The 15,473-nt window shown below is 43.5% G+C and overlaps 1 protein-coding gene across 1 annotated transcript in view; it reads right to left on the bottom strand.

Annotated features, from left to right (window-relative positions):
* Positions 1–15,473, bottom strand: part of ITPR1 (inositol 1,4,5-trisphosphate receptor type 1) — a 158,633-nt gene that overhangs the window by 54,608 nt on the left and 88,552 nt on the right. The window contains exons 38-39 of the mRNA XM_080350532.1: positions 7,115–7,247; positions 5,791–5,981 (exon numbers count right to left, since the gene is read on the bottom strand). Coding sequence (XP_080206658.1) covers positions 5,791–5,981; positions 7,115–7,247 — 324 coding nt within the window. The remainder of the gene's footprint in view (positions 1–5,790; positions 5,982–7,114; positions 7,248–15,473) is intronic.

Genomic DNA, 15,473 nt, shown 5'->3' on the forward strand with positions numbered 1-15,473 from the left:
TCTATATGCCAGAAACATGAACAAGAAATGGATAGCTTAATTCATTTTGTGCACTAATTTTGCAGTTATTTAACAGTTATCAGTCATCTTCAGACAGTTTGAGGCACCCAGTTCAGCAAAGGAGACCACGACTGACCATGCTGGAGTTTTCTTACTGGTGGCAACACATAAAGAGAAAAGTCAGAATTAAGTCCAAAACCATGCACAGTGCAAGACAGAGCTAGAGACAGGAAAGTTGTGTTAGTCCAGCACTTTACCTAAACCAGTATTTCCTACTAAACCAGACTAATGAAGATCTGACTGCTGTAATTTCTGGTATCTCACTTGTTCAGAGCCCCCTGGGTGGTTCTGCAAGGAGCAGCAGGGCATCACACGGCCAGAGCCCCTAAAGAGGGCACACAAAATGCATGGCTCCTCTTAGCAGACTGCACTGAAGAGCCCTGGACACTAAAGCAACTCAAAGCCACACAGCTTTTTGTACAGTCACATCTCAGAGGAGCCTCCCATACATACAGTGAGCTCCAAACCTTGGCTCAGCATCACACTGATTTGCTTTTGCTGTGCCGTGATGCAGGCACAACCCACTGGCTCACCACCACAGCCTCCTTGGTCCTGGACATCCCTCCTTCCCCCAGCAGCTGAGGAGAGCATCATTGCCCTTGCGCAGGAGCAGTGACTCTGCTCAGACACCTTAAAGCCAGGAGCAAATCCTCACCTCCTTCTTGAAAAGTAATCACCTTTTGCTTGGGTGCTGACTCCTATCACCTCATCCTCTGTGCTCACAGCCCACCTTGGGGAGACCTGTGGATGAACGGGGAAAGGTGGTACCACCGCACTTCAAAGCGGTAACTCTGCATCATGTCACTTTGGGGTAGCACTTCAAGAAATGCCTGTAACCATAAACTGATGCCATCAACCTCATTTTACCTTCCCTTGCTGAAAATAGCAACACGTGCACGTGGATAATTTGTCACGCAATCTAACTTTTGAGAAGATCCCTAATTAAAGGAGCGGACTGAAGTCTCCATGGGGAGGTAGTTATATAAGGGACTTTACTTCCATTAACTTCTGTGGACTAAATAAGCCCAAAACTCTACAGAGGTGAGGCAGAGTAAGAGTGCGCAGACTTTTTATTTGGCAGATGAGAGACAAGCGTTGCAGGGGAAGCCCTCAGAAGTTTCCTCCACTGTCACTCACTTGCTGGGGTTGCTTTAACGGAGGAACACTTGCAACACTGCAGTCAATGCAGGTAATGGACCGAACATTTGTCTCCTCCAAAGGAGATGCAGCTCTGCGTGCAGCGTGCTGACGAGACACAGCACCTGCCATGCAAGCTCCAGGGGGACGGGTTCCAGGGGCAGCTCCTCGGACGCAAGGCACCCTCACCATTTCGGAGGAGAGCGTGGGGCTATTGGGCATTCCCCCAGGGCTGCTCTGTGCAGAACCGCTGACACCAGCTCTCTCAAGGTGGATGCTGAGGGTTATATAAATTAATAAAGGGGTTTATGTAATTTTCAGTTCAGCGAGCTGCAGCATTTGTCAAGTTAATTTGTTGTTCGGCTTTGACCCTGTGGGTTCCACCTCCACTTCTGTCTCCTCAAAGGAGGGCAGGCTCACCACCAAAAAACCCAGGGCTCCTGCTGAGCGGGAACGACAGACACAGCTACGACACTTCCATCAGCATCTCCATTACGAAAAAACCTGACAGTGCTTCTAAGTGAATTCCAAAAACTAAAAATAACCTAGAAAAGTTTCCATCCAGAGAGCTTTAAGTGGGCAAGGACATCTGTCTTTCTCCCAGAACAGTTAGTTTATCACATCCACGTTCACCCCAACAGCAACACACACATCAGCCTGGAATTAAGTCTGCTGTACACCACCAGCTCAGCCCCTTTCCTGAGGTGAACCAGGAGTGTCTTTTCCTGCTTCTCCCCCACATAAATTTTCTTAACAATACAATAAAAATAACTCCTGCCAATTGGAATAATGAACATTTCTAGATTTGCTCTTCTGCTAGAGTTGGCAACCACCTGCTTTGTCTAGCCTTAATATTGGCCCCACACGTACCTATTGAAACGGTAACACCTATTCCAGTTATCCCTTCCCAGCATCATGGGGATCTGTTCTCCCACTGAAGCTCATGGGAGTTACCCGGGAACTCCCATTATTAACCATATTACAATCATCATGTGCAAGTTCCTGTGTGTCAGTGCAAACCTTTTGCTTAACTTCGAGCTGAATTCATTTCCCGTGTGAAAACCTGGAGCTAGGAAAATGCCACGCAGGGGTGACACATTTCTGGCTTTGCTGCCAAAGGCCTTTTTCCATAACATGTCCCTATCCCACCAGCTTCATATTCTCAAAGACCTGTAGATATAAGCAATTTAAGCTCAGTAAAAATTATTCAGACTGCGCACAGAAGGAACTTGCTCAGAATACTATAAATCAAGAGCAACATAACAACAACAACAAAAAAGTGACATGAAGATGAACTGTGTTAGACCTCAAAGCCAGCCAATTCAGCTAGGTCAGCTTTCACAATAACAAACATATCTGATGCAAAGTGAACACAGTTATTAGTCCAGAGACTAAAGATGACTCTTCCACTGGCAGTTACTGCAACTTGCCATAGAACTTCAAAAAATCGACTCTGCATGCTGCAGAGGTTACGCAGCCCTACCTAACTGCAAAATATAGCAAAAGAACATAGATTGGAGAAATATTAGGATAACAGACCATGGAAAGTATTGGGTGCATTTTCGTAAGCGCATCTAGTTTCCATAAGCAGACAAATTTTGCAGTGTATCTTGTAAAAATGAAAACTTTGTAGGAGACCATCACACTGCTGCACTCAATAAATCCTCACCATGCTGTAGCAGAGAGTTGCTTTATAAACCCTTTATAAAGGGTTTGAAGGTGTGCAGGCTGGCGAGTACGCCATGCAGCTCCCCGTAAAGGCAGCTGTGGTGCACTCAGAGCCTCCCGCATTTTCTAGGGGAGCAGATACACTATTCTCTCTATGCGAAGAGAGAAAACCTTGAATTTACCATCCCAGAATGCCAGTTTCAGCAGTTACTCTGGGAGATACAGACCTAAAATTGTGACTTTACTATAGAGCAAACCTCCACCTTCGCTTTGACTCACCAGCATTCAGCCAGCTGTTCTCCCAGAAGTTAAGCTTTGTGGTTGGCATTTTTTTCTCCATTGAAGTTTTACTTATTTGGCTTTCATGACTCAAATACCACTGAAAGATCAGAGTGCTGAATATGTGCAATTCTTGACTGACATTGTGGTGGCCCCCACAGGCCCTGACTCTGCCAGAGCCAGTGCAAGTAAATAACGCACAGGGGGACTCCTTGCCCAGCACCGCGAGATACGGTAGGTCAGGGAACATCTCTGTGCACTGATAAGCCTTTTTTGCCTTTTCCTATCAGGCCACCGGATTGCTGCAGCACAGAATACCTACATTATAACCGCTCCACAGGATATTTTCAATAAAGTCTCGAGTACTTTGCATGTGTGAGTAAGAGCTCTTGGGTGTATCCAAGACCTCAGAGCTTACAGCAGTAGCTGTCGGCATCACAAGTCATTTGGTTCCTAAAACATTCTGTACTTAAAAGCAATGTACAGCAGAGCCCCGCTCCCGCCCAGCCGTTGGCTGCTGCATTAGCACACATACATGCACCAAGGAACTACCAAGTTCAACAGAAACCAGCAGGACCATAAGGCAGGGATGTGGAAGCATTACGCTGTCTTCTATAAGGAGCCAATGCCAACAGCCTAACCACATAATTATTTTACAGACTCCCAGCTCCCAGACAACAAATGCCAACTAAAGAATCTCCCTTTTTGGCGAAAGAAGTACCTTTGGATATGGATCACAGGTTGCCCTGTTTGTTTTGACCAGATGAACTAAGGAATCTGCTTCCAGCACTGATTCGCACACAGCGGGAAGTGACTCTGCTCAGTTCATTAGTTCTGGGTTCCAGCACAAGCAAAGGATCTCTCTGCATCAGGCTGGTGCAGAATTTGTTTTTCCTTCCAGCGTGACAGTGTGAGGTTACCTGAGGCTCCCTGAGAGCTACAAAGATGAAAGCTCAGCTTCCTTTACATTGGAGCAGAGCAGGAAATTTAAAGGAGTGACTCTCCCCAAGGAATGTTAATCCTGTCATTGCAGTTTAAGGTGACATGGAATTTTAAATGCTTGATTCCTACTCTGTCTTTTGCAAAGAAGCTTCACTCCAGAGCATACGACAGAGGGAAAAAAGAGTGTACTCATTACAGAGCCAGAGTGAAGGAGCCCCAGAAGGTTCCCTCTTCTCTCAATACAAGTCTGCATGAAAACAGGTGCTGCTGTAGAGATCTAGTGCACATTTTAACCGCAGTGATCCATTATAACTAGTCAGGATTCAGCCCCACATTACACTTATATCTCAGCCTGTACCGCTGCCCAGAGGGTACAGCTGCTCTTCATCATATCTCTGGTCAGGTTTGAGCCAGACAGTTCTATGGGATTTAAAATGTTTTCACTGGCAGGCTGGTTTTCCATTGGATCAACAACTTCAAATTCAACTCACCCCACAGCTGCACAAGCCGTACAAAAGAGGGGACAAGCAGAGCTCATCAGAACAGGATGGGTTATTTTGGCAAGAGCCCACTGTGACATTAGATTAAGCACAACTCGGGGCTCTATCCTCAGTCTGGTTTAGCATTTCTCCCAGAAGTTGCCATGGAGGTCTAGTACAGATAACATCATCACTGTAGTGGCGCTTTGCTGCTGCAGCAATACCAGAGACAGAACATGTCCTTCAGTAGTTTGGTTTTCAGGGCAGAAAACGGAAGGGCTGGGAAGCGGTTGTACCATACACACAACAGTGGGCCACATAGAAAATATTTTTTTAGTTCTCTTTGCTCAGGCTCTTCTGCAAATGCTAGCCTGGTTTATCTTTAAGTACCAAAATCAATGTTGCTAATTAGGATGCAGCACAAATGGCATCCAATCATAAGCCTAAATCTGTATGTATATCAAACATTTGGATGTATCACTTCTCTGAGTGAAAGGAACAATCTGCAAAATTGACCTTCTTCAACAAATCAGTGATTGTTTTGTTCAGACATGTGGAACACATTGCAGTGGGGTAGGAAAGGGATGACACTCTCTGGAACACCTACGTATAAAGCCCATTGTCCAAGGTTGAAACAGACTGTTTGCAAACAGAACACATGCAAAGTCAAAAGAATAAGACACTACATGTTCAATAATCCTTGTAGGCATGTTTTGCCACAATAAGGTTTTACTTTCTGTTTGGAAGAATACCATTAAAATCTATCCCAGGTGCAATTTTCATTTAGAGAAACTAAATCCTTGAAACACCAAAGTGAAGGACAGCCAGATTACAGGAGAATGGTGGTAGTCTGGAGTTTACCATACACTGTTATTTTAAATTCCACTCCAAAATCTAACAGCTAGCTGTAAAAATCTCTCAACTTGTTGCAGCTGCTTAAACTTAACCATAAAAGTAGTCACATTAACTTATGTTACAACACTGTTTTGTTATACATTCTCTATATTGCCCTGGGAAATACCTCAATTACCAAGTGCCCATGCAAGCATTTAATAAGTTAACTTTTGCAGAGTAGACACCAATATTTTTCTTAATTACAGGTCAAAGACCATTTAGTCATTTCCTCTCTCATCTCCTTAACCTCCTCAGGTTTCCTGGATTTCATAAAAACATTTCCCTTCCCAACATGTTTTAGTTATAAGCTTAATGTTTTCCATTTCCCTACCTGTATCGTAGTGTTCCCACCTTCCAGAAGGGCAATGGCTAGCAGGATGCTCTCATGGAAGACTCTGTCACTGGTGGCATTCATGATGAGATCTATAACCAGGTTGGACGCACCTTCTTTATCCAGATGACATTGAACATCTGCCAAACTCATCTCACCTCGGCTCATTGAACTCGATCCAGAGCTTCCTCCTATAAAGGTGATCATAAGAAACAGGCTGAAATTCAAACCCCATCACCCTACGGTGATGGCACCTCTCTTCTGGTTTAAATTACTAACCTATCCTGAATGATGTGCACACATTTATTAACAGTGATGTGCCTGGGCTGGGAACAGGCAAGGGTTATCACCACCGCTGCCTTCAGCAGCAGAAGGTGGAAAGAGGCTGGTGAATTGGAAGAGGATTTGGGAAACAGCGTGGATTCAGGGATATGAAGAGAGGTAGAGGCACTGCAAGACCAGTAAGGGGATGGAGAAAAGGCAAGACACATTCCAGAGGATGGCAAAACCAACGCTCTAGAAAGTCGAAGAGTATGGCAGTAGGGAGCATAACACAAGGACAAATTACATATATATCAAGTTTAGAAAACAGGGGAAATAGTGGGGAGTTTTTTGTTTGTTTTTAGTGTTTTCCGTTTTGTTTTGTTTCTGATCAGGCTTGCTTTCAACAGGATTACCCACTGTGTTCATTTTGAAGAGGCAAGACCCAGTGAACTGTGTTTTGACAAAACATGCTTGACATCACTATTTTAGTAACCATCTCAGATTAAATTTACTGCACTTTATACGTGACTTCAAAATGAATTTTTGCTCATCCCACCCCACAATCTGTCTGTAATACAATGAAATATTTTTGTTTCAGATATGGTTAACAATCTGATATCCTTATGAGCGTATTTCCCAAATATTATTGCAAATATTAAATTGGTCAGGTTTTCTAAGTACGTTCACTAAAGCAAAATCACAAAATTTAAGCCAACACAACACAGTCTCTGGAAAGTACAAAAAGTTCTGCCTGGTTAATTTTAAAGTACTTTCTCAAATACAGTCAGGAGAAAAAGAACAATGCTCTCATCTGTATGAGGAAAAAAGTAGCTGACACGTTTAGAGTCGGGAGAGCGATGCTCCGCTCAGCCCAAAGCTAAACCCCTCAAGGAGAGTTAAAACACGTTGGAGTTTCCCAAGCCAGAAGTGACATGCACTCAGGACTTTCTTCCCCATCCATGTAGATAGTTTCTCTGTTTTTAGGATTTCACAGAACAGAACAGTGGGGGAGAGGTCCAAGAGGTGGGAAGACCCAGGGGTGAGCAGGAGCACATCCTACCTCCTGCCCCGGCTTTGCTGGCGCCTGCGGCAGACAAGGGGCCGTTGCCGAAGGTGGTGAGGCTCTCACGCCGTCCCGCTGGTCTCACGTTGCCATAATAGCGGTTGACCAAAACTTGCCTGAGTGCCTCACCCTTGATTCAAAGAGAATAATGAAACCATGATGTGTAATGAATAAATAAACTAAGAATATTTAGCTGCAATGGGACTGCTGTTATCATGAGCCCGCTTGCAGGGGTGTGTGGAGGGAACTGAAACCCTGGAGATTTGGTAAAGTTCTCTGAGCATCTCCCAATGTGCTTGGGCAGGCTGGGACACCAGGGGGTCTCATGGGGCTCAAATAAAATTAAGTGTTCCCAGCACCAGAAACAGCTACAGTTTAGATTTTGTACTAAAGCTTTCTAGACAGATTTTATTCTCAAAGGCTATTTTTTAAAAATTAAGATCTGTCTCAATTTTAAATGTAAAAAAGTGGCATCTGTACAGCACCAACACAAAACGAAGCGAAGGATTAGAGATGCACTAGCATTAAGAAATAGTTTTGTGAGTGAGACTCTCAAATCTATCCTATTTTGCCATTTCCCTGACGTGACATGGACATGCTCTTTTCCCTCCTCCATCAGCAGCAAACACGATCTAACACTGTCAGCCACCAAGCAGAAGCCCAAGCGATCCCCACTGCATCCCAGCTCTTTGTTCCCCGTGTCCCTGCCGGCAGCTGCCCGGTCACGCTGGCTGTCAGCATCCCAGCACACGAGCACCGGTCCTCAGATAACCCCGACATCCCGGCCCCTCCCCGCAGAGGCCAGCGGAGATCGAAACACCATCCAGCTCCAATGTGAACCTGCGGACTCTGCGCTGCTCTCACTCAAGTCTTTACAGGAATTCCCAGTAATTCAGAGCTGTACAAAAGCCGGTGGTACTGCCAGCAATGGCAGACACACAAATACTGCAGTTAGATTAACAGATTTTTTTGTAAGGTCTTTGTGCAAAAAGGAAAACTGGTGATTATTGTAGCTGGGAGCTACTGCTCTGCTAATGGCCGTGTGCTGTGGTTGCAGCAGTACCACCCCGAGACAGCATCTGAGAGGGGAGGATGGAGGTTTTCTGGGGATTCAAAAATAATCTATCTAGCCAAGAATAATTTCACATTAAAAATCTGTTAGGATGAACGAAGGCTCTTGATCTCCATTCACAAAAAAAGTGCTTGACACTGATTTTCAGTTTTATTTCAAATCGGTTGCCTGACTATAGATTTAAAATGTCATTAACTATGAGGCTTAACATTAGCTGTCATGTAAGTGAAGCCTTACATTTTAAACTTTCACAAGAGGCCTTTAAAACACAAATAAGTGAATGTGCAACGTAAATGTGCATTAATTGGCTCATAGAAAACTTCAGCACTGCCGCAGCTACACTGCTTCTGATACAGAGCTGGCACTCACAGAAGGTAGGTTAGGGAAATCCTTACACCTCAATGCACTGGCAAGAAAAAAACCCATCTGGAAGTGAACAGTCCTTTCCCAAATTTCAGACATCACTTCCAGAGAAGTTCATCACCTGCCTGCAGCTGGTCAGGGATCGCTGCCCTCCCCGCAAGGCTGGTGTTAATGTTGGGGCTTCCACCGCCTGCTCCTGTCACTACAATTTAGCAGATTAAAAATTGTTCCTATAGATTATTAGTGTGAAAGCTGCAGCACAAGAGCTGCATTTCATGGAATCAGATGGAGACAGGGGAAGCAGCAAGGAGACAAGATGCAAAATGAACATGAAGAGAGGCTTCCAAACAGCTGCTTCCAAAAGCCCCCCAAAAAAGTGAAGAAAGGCAAGTTACTTTTGAAGCAACTATAGAAAATGATGAGTACTTTTCCAAGGGGCATACGCTTCCTATCACTGCTTTGGCCAAATAGTGAACATGTAGAAGAGACAAGAGACTAAATTCAAACACTCAAGCAAATTCTCATCCCAGATGAGCTGCTCTGACTGACAGCGACATGAGTGTTTAGTACATGATGTAGTGCTTTAACCATCTCTCAGTCTGCCAGGTAAGGAAGGCTACATGACAGAACAAGGCCAAGCCAGACAAAAAAAAATACCCTTAACTACATCTTCCTTCTACATGTGTGCTGATGAGAAAGGCAACTTGATACCCATATAAGCTCTATGCCAAAAATCAAGTTTTCAGTTCTTACATTACCTTTTTCCTCTTCTGTTAAACTAACTGGCAGTTGTCATATCAACTGGCATTTAAAACCAGTAATTTTTACTAGTTACTACAAAGATAACACACAGCCAAACACAAGAACCGCTGTTCAGTAAACTCCACCTCCTGAATTCAGGAGGGTAACTAAAGCTCCTGTATTCTCATGGTCAAAAGGGCTGGGGTGAGTGGAGAGACCTCATGGGGACCTGCTGCTCCAAGGCCAGACCTGCAGCACCTCTGCTGTCTATAGGAGTAGTGTATCCAGAACAGGACAAATAACCAGAAAATACAAGTGGGAACATATATCAAGCATTTGTTATTTCTAGTCTGAAAGTGTGCTGATCAACGGTTTTGCAGGTCTGGCAAACTGCATTCACCGGCATTTCAGATTCTAACTGGGAAGAAAAGCTTTGTTTCCTACAAAATTATTCAAACCCAGTGTGTTAGCTAACAAGTATATGAGTATGTGATCAAAGTACAGGAGAGAAAAAAAAATAAGTGATATTTAAGAAATGTTATAATTAATTCAGCTGTGATGCTTGGCTCCAGAACAGTTCTTTAACCATCATGTTACTGTTGTACACCACTTTGATGCGTACAGTATGCAAACAAATATCAGATGTTTGGCTGCAATAAGAAAAATCAAATATGCTACCTAGAAAAAAAAAAAAGAACACCCAACAGCATTCAGTTTCATCTGCATTCACCGTCAAGGTAAACTATCAGGAAGTAGTATACAAACACTATTGAACATGTATCAGTAAAGCAGATGCAACACACAACTCAGTTTTGGTGTTAATCAAAAACCTGTTATAACCTTTAAAACAGAGAATCTTTAATAATAATATTTTAGAGTGAAGCAGTTATACATTGCTGCTATTTTGGTCCCAGCTACAAGAGCAGAAGAAAGGTGGAGGTGTGGCCAAAGCAGGCAAACTCCACCACCACTGATTAATCTCACTTCATAATTGTGCGATCATCAAAGGGGAGTTCTTTGAAAGTGTGAACAGACTAGACCAAGATCTGAGGCTTAATTCAGAGCAGCCAAGCACTTGCTCCTTCCATTTAATCCAAGAGAAGCTGCTCCAGCACCTCGTTTTGTAAGTGTGGCTGATCTTTTTAGGTTTTCTAAGAGACCGACAGTAAGCAGTTAACCACAGAAGTTTCTTACATGACTTAACGCTTCACTGTTTAAAAGGAAAAGGTAGAGGATTAGTTCTGAAGGTGCTTGACTGCTGTACATACCCTTCTATGATCCTCCAGTTGTCTCTGTGGTAGACTTTGATCAAGCTCCTGCTGCGCATGCAGAAATTTCGTTTTAAAGGAGAAAAATACTAAAGAGACACTAACATCTTTGTACTCATGAAAAATATTAAGGGAAGTCACAGCTGAAAGCAAGGGAGGAGGTGAGGAAGATCGACTGACAAGCTATCTAAACAGAACATCTGCCCGCAATTAGCTCTGGCAGTACTTAACCCGTCTGCCCTGCCGCCCTCCAGCAGACCCCCATGGCATGCACGTGTGCCAACGCATTCGCACGGATTTAAAGAAAACACCGAGTCTGCCTCATTTTACAGTTCCCAGTAACACATAGAAGTTTTGAACAACCTGAACCATGCATGCCCATGCACACAGATACACAGACACACACACACACAAACACCCCGTCCCGCTATGCGCACACTTGTGGGGGACGTGTAGGTGCTTCAACACGTCTGACCGTGGTCAGGGAAGCTCTTTTGAGACTGCGGAGAGACTCTGACAACACCTATGGGATCTCCATCCCACTGCCACATGGGGTTTCACTGAACAACATCCCTTGGCACTCAAAAGTTTTCAAATCAAATCTCTCTTATTTCAGATATTAATTTTCAGGAATGGAACTTCCATTTTGCAAACTTGAAGTATGTTGCTCTTTTCCTGCTTTACAGCATTCTGAAAATGTGTAGGAATGACCACTTTATAGAGGGCTCCTGGTTTAAGATAGGTCCATCTCCCAAAGATCTCAAATGCATTCTATGACCACTCAGAGTTTCGGTTTACATTTAAACACTATTCCACAAAAATTACAAATACAAAGGTCTAAAAAACCACAAACTATAGTTTTTCCATGGTTTCACAACATATTTATCACCTTTATATTCATACAGCTCAGAGAATTGTCACTGCTCTAGATTTAGGCTTCCATGTTTCAGTTTGTGGTGGTATAGCACCCAGTTGTACAGTCTGTCAATGGCATCTCTGGATGTCCCATTAATTTCAAAAGAATGTGAGATATCTTAAATTCTTATGTCCTCATTTCAGTAAATAATCTGTCTTATGCAAAGTGATAGTGGGGTATCTCATAAAGGACATGTGCCTACATATCCAATTAACTACAGAGTTAGTAACCTTGAAGGTGTGAAGTGACCATTAGCTGTTTCACTGTGGCTTTTTAACCAGGACACCCAGTTGCTCTAGGATTATGAAGCTTCCACCAACTTCTTTTGACACCTCCATTTCCTTATCAAAGTTTTTATAACATGTGAGACCAAGGGAAAATAAAATTCTGTATTAGGAGTCAGACAAATGATGTCTCATTTTGCTAAGATAGGAGGATTTCAGAGGAGACTTTTCAAACACTGCCTCCCTCAAAAGCTAAGGGAAATGGCTGCAAGATCGGCACTACCTTGGACAGGTTAAAACACTTGGCCCTTGAGTTCCTTACTTTGTCCAGGAATGTAGATTTGGGACTGGTTTACATGCTTTGATATAATTTTGGACTATTGTCATGCTGATGCTGTATTGGATTAAACCACTTCAACAAGTCTACATATTTTTCACGGTCTAACACCACGCAGGAACACACATTTCACAGGTTTTTTTTTTTTAAAAACCAACAAGACACTCCACCAGGACTACTTCAAAACACCAATATTTGCCTGTTGTACAAATATAGGTGGGCGACACACCTCTACAGTGCTTTCCGTTTCTGGCGGTTGCGGCAGCTAGTTGAAAGTAAAATGCAGAAAAATTAGTCATTCTTTAAGAATCTTTCATCCCAACAGAAATCTAGTGGTCAACATGTAGGGGAAGGTAGCTAGTAAAGCACTCGACTTAGCTGAATCATCGCAAATGAATTATAGTCATAATTACTGTTTACGCCCTCCCACCCACCCACCTCGCTCCTAAAAGGGCTACATTTTGGAAATTTAGCAGGTATCCTTTGAACATCCCGAACTACTTTGCATGAACACAGAGGCATAAGCAAAAAGCTTGAGCTGCAGGTGCCCCCAGGCCTGTGGTGCAGGGATGCGCTTTTGGGCAACCTGCTTGGACCCCGCGCCTGGGATCTGCAGCTCGCAGGGGGAGAAGGCGGCTCCCCCATGCCCAGGGGGAGGAGGAGGAGGACAAGGAGGAAGCAGGGTGACATGTCACAGAGAGGCAGCAGCCTTATGCTGTCAGTTTAAAAAATGCGTTCATTGGGTTGTCATCTATAAACATACTTTTCGCAAGATAAAAGATATGTGATACAGCACCAAACATGAGAAATGAAATAAGAGGCTTAATGGTGACAGCTTTTCAAATTTAAAATGCTGATCATCACATTGGAACAGATGAAGACGAGCAACTTTTATCTAGTAGAGTTTAGACATACAACAGAGACCTAAACATTCAAACGAAGCTGCCTACTTAATTGCAGGTAAATTGATTTAACTTCTCAGAAACAGACACTAAGAAATAAGACAGGGACGATACAGTAATACCAAATTAAGTCAGCCACTCATTGTCCGTGTCTGCCTAGAGGGCACACGAACTAGACAGACAAATCAAGCAAAAACTGGCGAGCAACCATGGTATTTTAACCCGGTATCTGCTGCAGCCTAGGAAAGGCAAAGCAAAAGGAGAGGAAGGCAATGAGATCCAGAAGTCTAAATATGGAGAGACTCCGCTTCCCAAGAAGGAGCCAGAGGAGCAAGAGCTTCCCCTGCGCTGCTCTGTGGGCAGGGGCTCCTTGGCAAGGAAGAACCGTTCTCCGTTCTTCTCCTAATGGACTTTCCTCCTGGCTAATTCACACGGCCTTTGGTACACCGTTTCCTTGCATTGTCACCACTCTTGGAAACTTCACAAGCATGCAAACCATTTCTCTCTTGGCCAAATTGAGGCAGGGAGTATTTAAGGCAGAGGACCATAAGTTAACAGGAAGAACCTCATTTATGCAGAGGAACACACAGTTCCTGCACAGCCTCGTTGCTGGAGGCTCGACACTGGAAACACCGCATTGAGTCATTAGGGAGTCCAGGCACATTGTTCTGATCTCAGACACTGTCTGCACAACTTGCTTCAGAGTAAAGCAAAAAATTCCTCAATCCTTATGTAGTCACAGCAGCACTCAACAGCAGCATGGAGATGATGCATATTACCCCGCAAGGGAAAACAGGTACCTTCCTCCCAGTAAGAAGAGACTGAAGCTGGCGGGTCAAGTGGACATGACTGCCACAAGATAACAGACTGGACTTCGGATTTCAAATGAAAGCTTCCTTATTTCTGGGCTTATACCATGGCCCCATCTTAATCAAACATATGTGTACATTTTGGGGCTAAAAACCAGCACAGATGAAGAATCAGCATGAAATTAGTTTGATCTTTCCAACTTAATTGGAGAAGGATAAAGTATATATTCTAGCTAGCAAATTCCTGTGCCTTCCCGCTGTAGCACAGACAGCACATATAAATAGATCAGCATGTTAGAACCAGCCCCACAAACTCATCTGCAAGCAAAAGCACCCTTGGCAATGCTTGGATGGATCATTCCAAATAAGCACGGCCTTCAGAAATCTTTCAGTAAGAATATAAACTCCAAATACTTAAATTGTCATTCTTTGAGTCAAAATTGGTTAAATAGCAAAGAATTACTGAGCTATAGCTACTGTGCCACATTTTGCACTATACTGTGTGCTGCAACAGCAAACTATCAGCCTACACTGTACAAGAAGGATTGAATAGGGTGAGAAAGCACAGGAAAGTAGTAATTTTGCTGGATTTCTTGTGTCTCTATGTACCTCAGCTCTCCACTCAGAAGAAAAGTGATGGTTTGCGGGGCAGGGGCAAGTTTGTGCAATACCGAGACTCTTCACTATCAGCAGCCGGGTGAGCGCCATGGACACAGTGGCCAGCTTTCAAACTGGAATGCAGTGGGTGGCAGGGGCAGGGAAGAACACAACATCTTTACTTTTTTCTAGCAGCAGCAGCAAAAATTCCTTTCAACTTGCTGTGCAAAACCTCTTCTTCCTTTGAAATTTCTATTCCCGCAAGGCTGGCAAATAAACCGCTCATCATTAGCCGTAATAGGAGAATTACAATTTCTTTGACCTGTTGGTGACCGTAATGTCTCTAGCAGCCATTTCCCCAACACAGACTACATGTTTCCCAGCATGGTCTTTATCTGACTCAACGGTGGAAGTATCCACCTCAAAAACCACCAAAGCAAGTGACAGCTCAAGAGTGAACTCATTATATCTCATGAGATATGGAAGAGGTTTCAGTCCTTTTCCTTTATGGTTTTGAGGAAAGTGTGAAAGTTTTATTTTCATTTGCTTTCAAAATAGCAATCAAGATGAAAGTTACCAAATTCTGTCTTTCACAGAAAATTCAAACAACTAGCACTGCAGAGAAAGTGGAAATGGTTTGAGGAAATGCAGGAAGATTTTCATTCAGCTTTAAAGCCTGAGGATTGCCTCTCTTTTTATTTTTTTTTTTTTATTTTTTTTAAGCTTACCTATGTAGCAAACATTCAGAACACTGAGTGCTGAAAATGCTCAAAATGCTCTTAAAAGGCAGGTGGAGATTCCAGTTCACAGACTGAGTCCGCTCCAGATAGCAGCTTCAGCAAAACAGGACGGAAAACATCTCCTATTGTAATGTTACAAATGGGTGGGAAATAACCTTATCAGAAAAACCCACATGTTTGTGTGAGCACACATGTATGAACACTTCCAAAACCTGATCCTCTTCTCTTCGTCTCACCAAACTTTGGAATTTTGACACAATAATGGACAGACCAGCCCACTTAAAAGCACAAACCACCACTTCAAGCCATCTCCAAGTTCAAAGGACTGAGAGGTGACCAAGTCCACAGACTGATGGCATTTTCCAAAATACCACGTCTCCTTTAGGT

The sequence above is a fragment of the Nesoenas mayeri genome (assembly GCF_963082525.1).
Source record: "Nesoenas mayeri genome assembly, chromosome: 10".
Lineage (NCBI taxonomy): Eukaryota > Metazoa > Chordata > Aves > Columbiformes > Columbidae > Nesoenas > Nesoenas mayeri.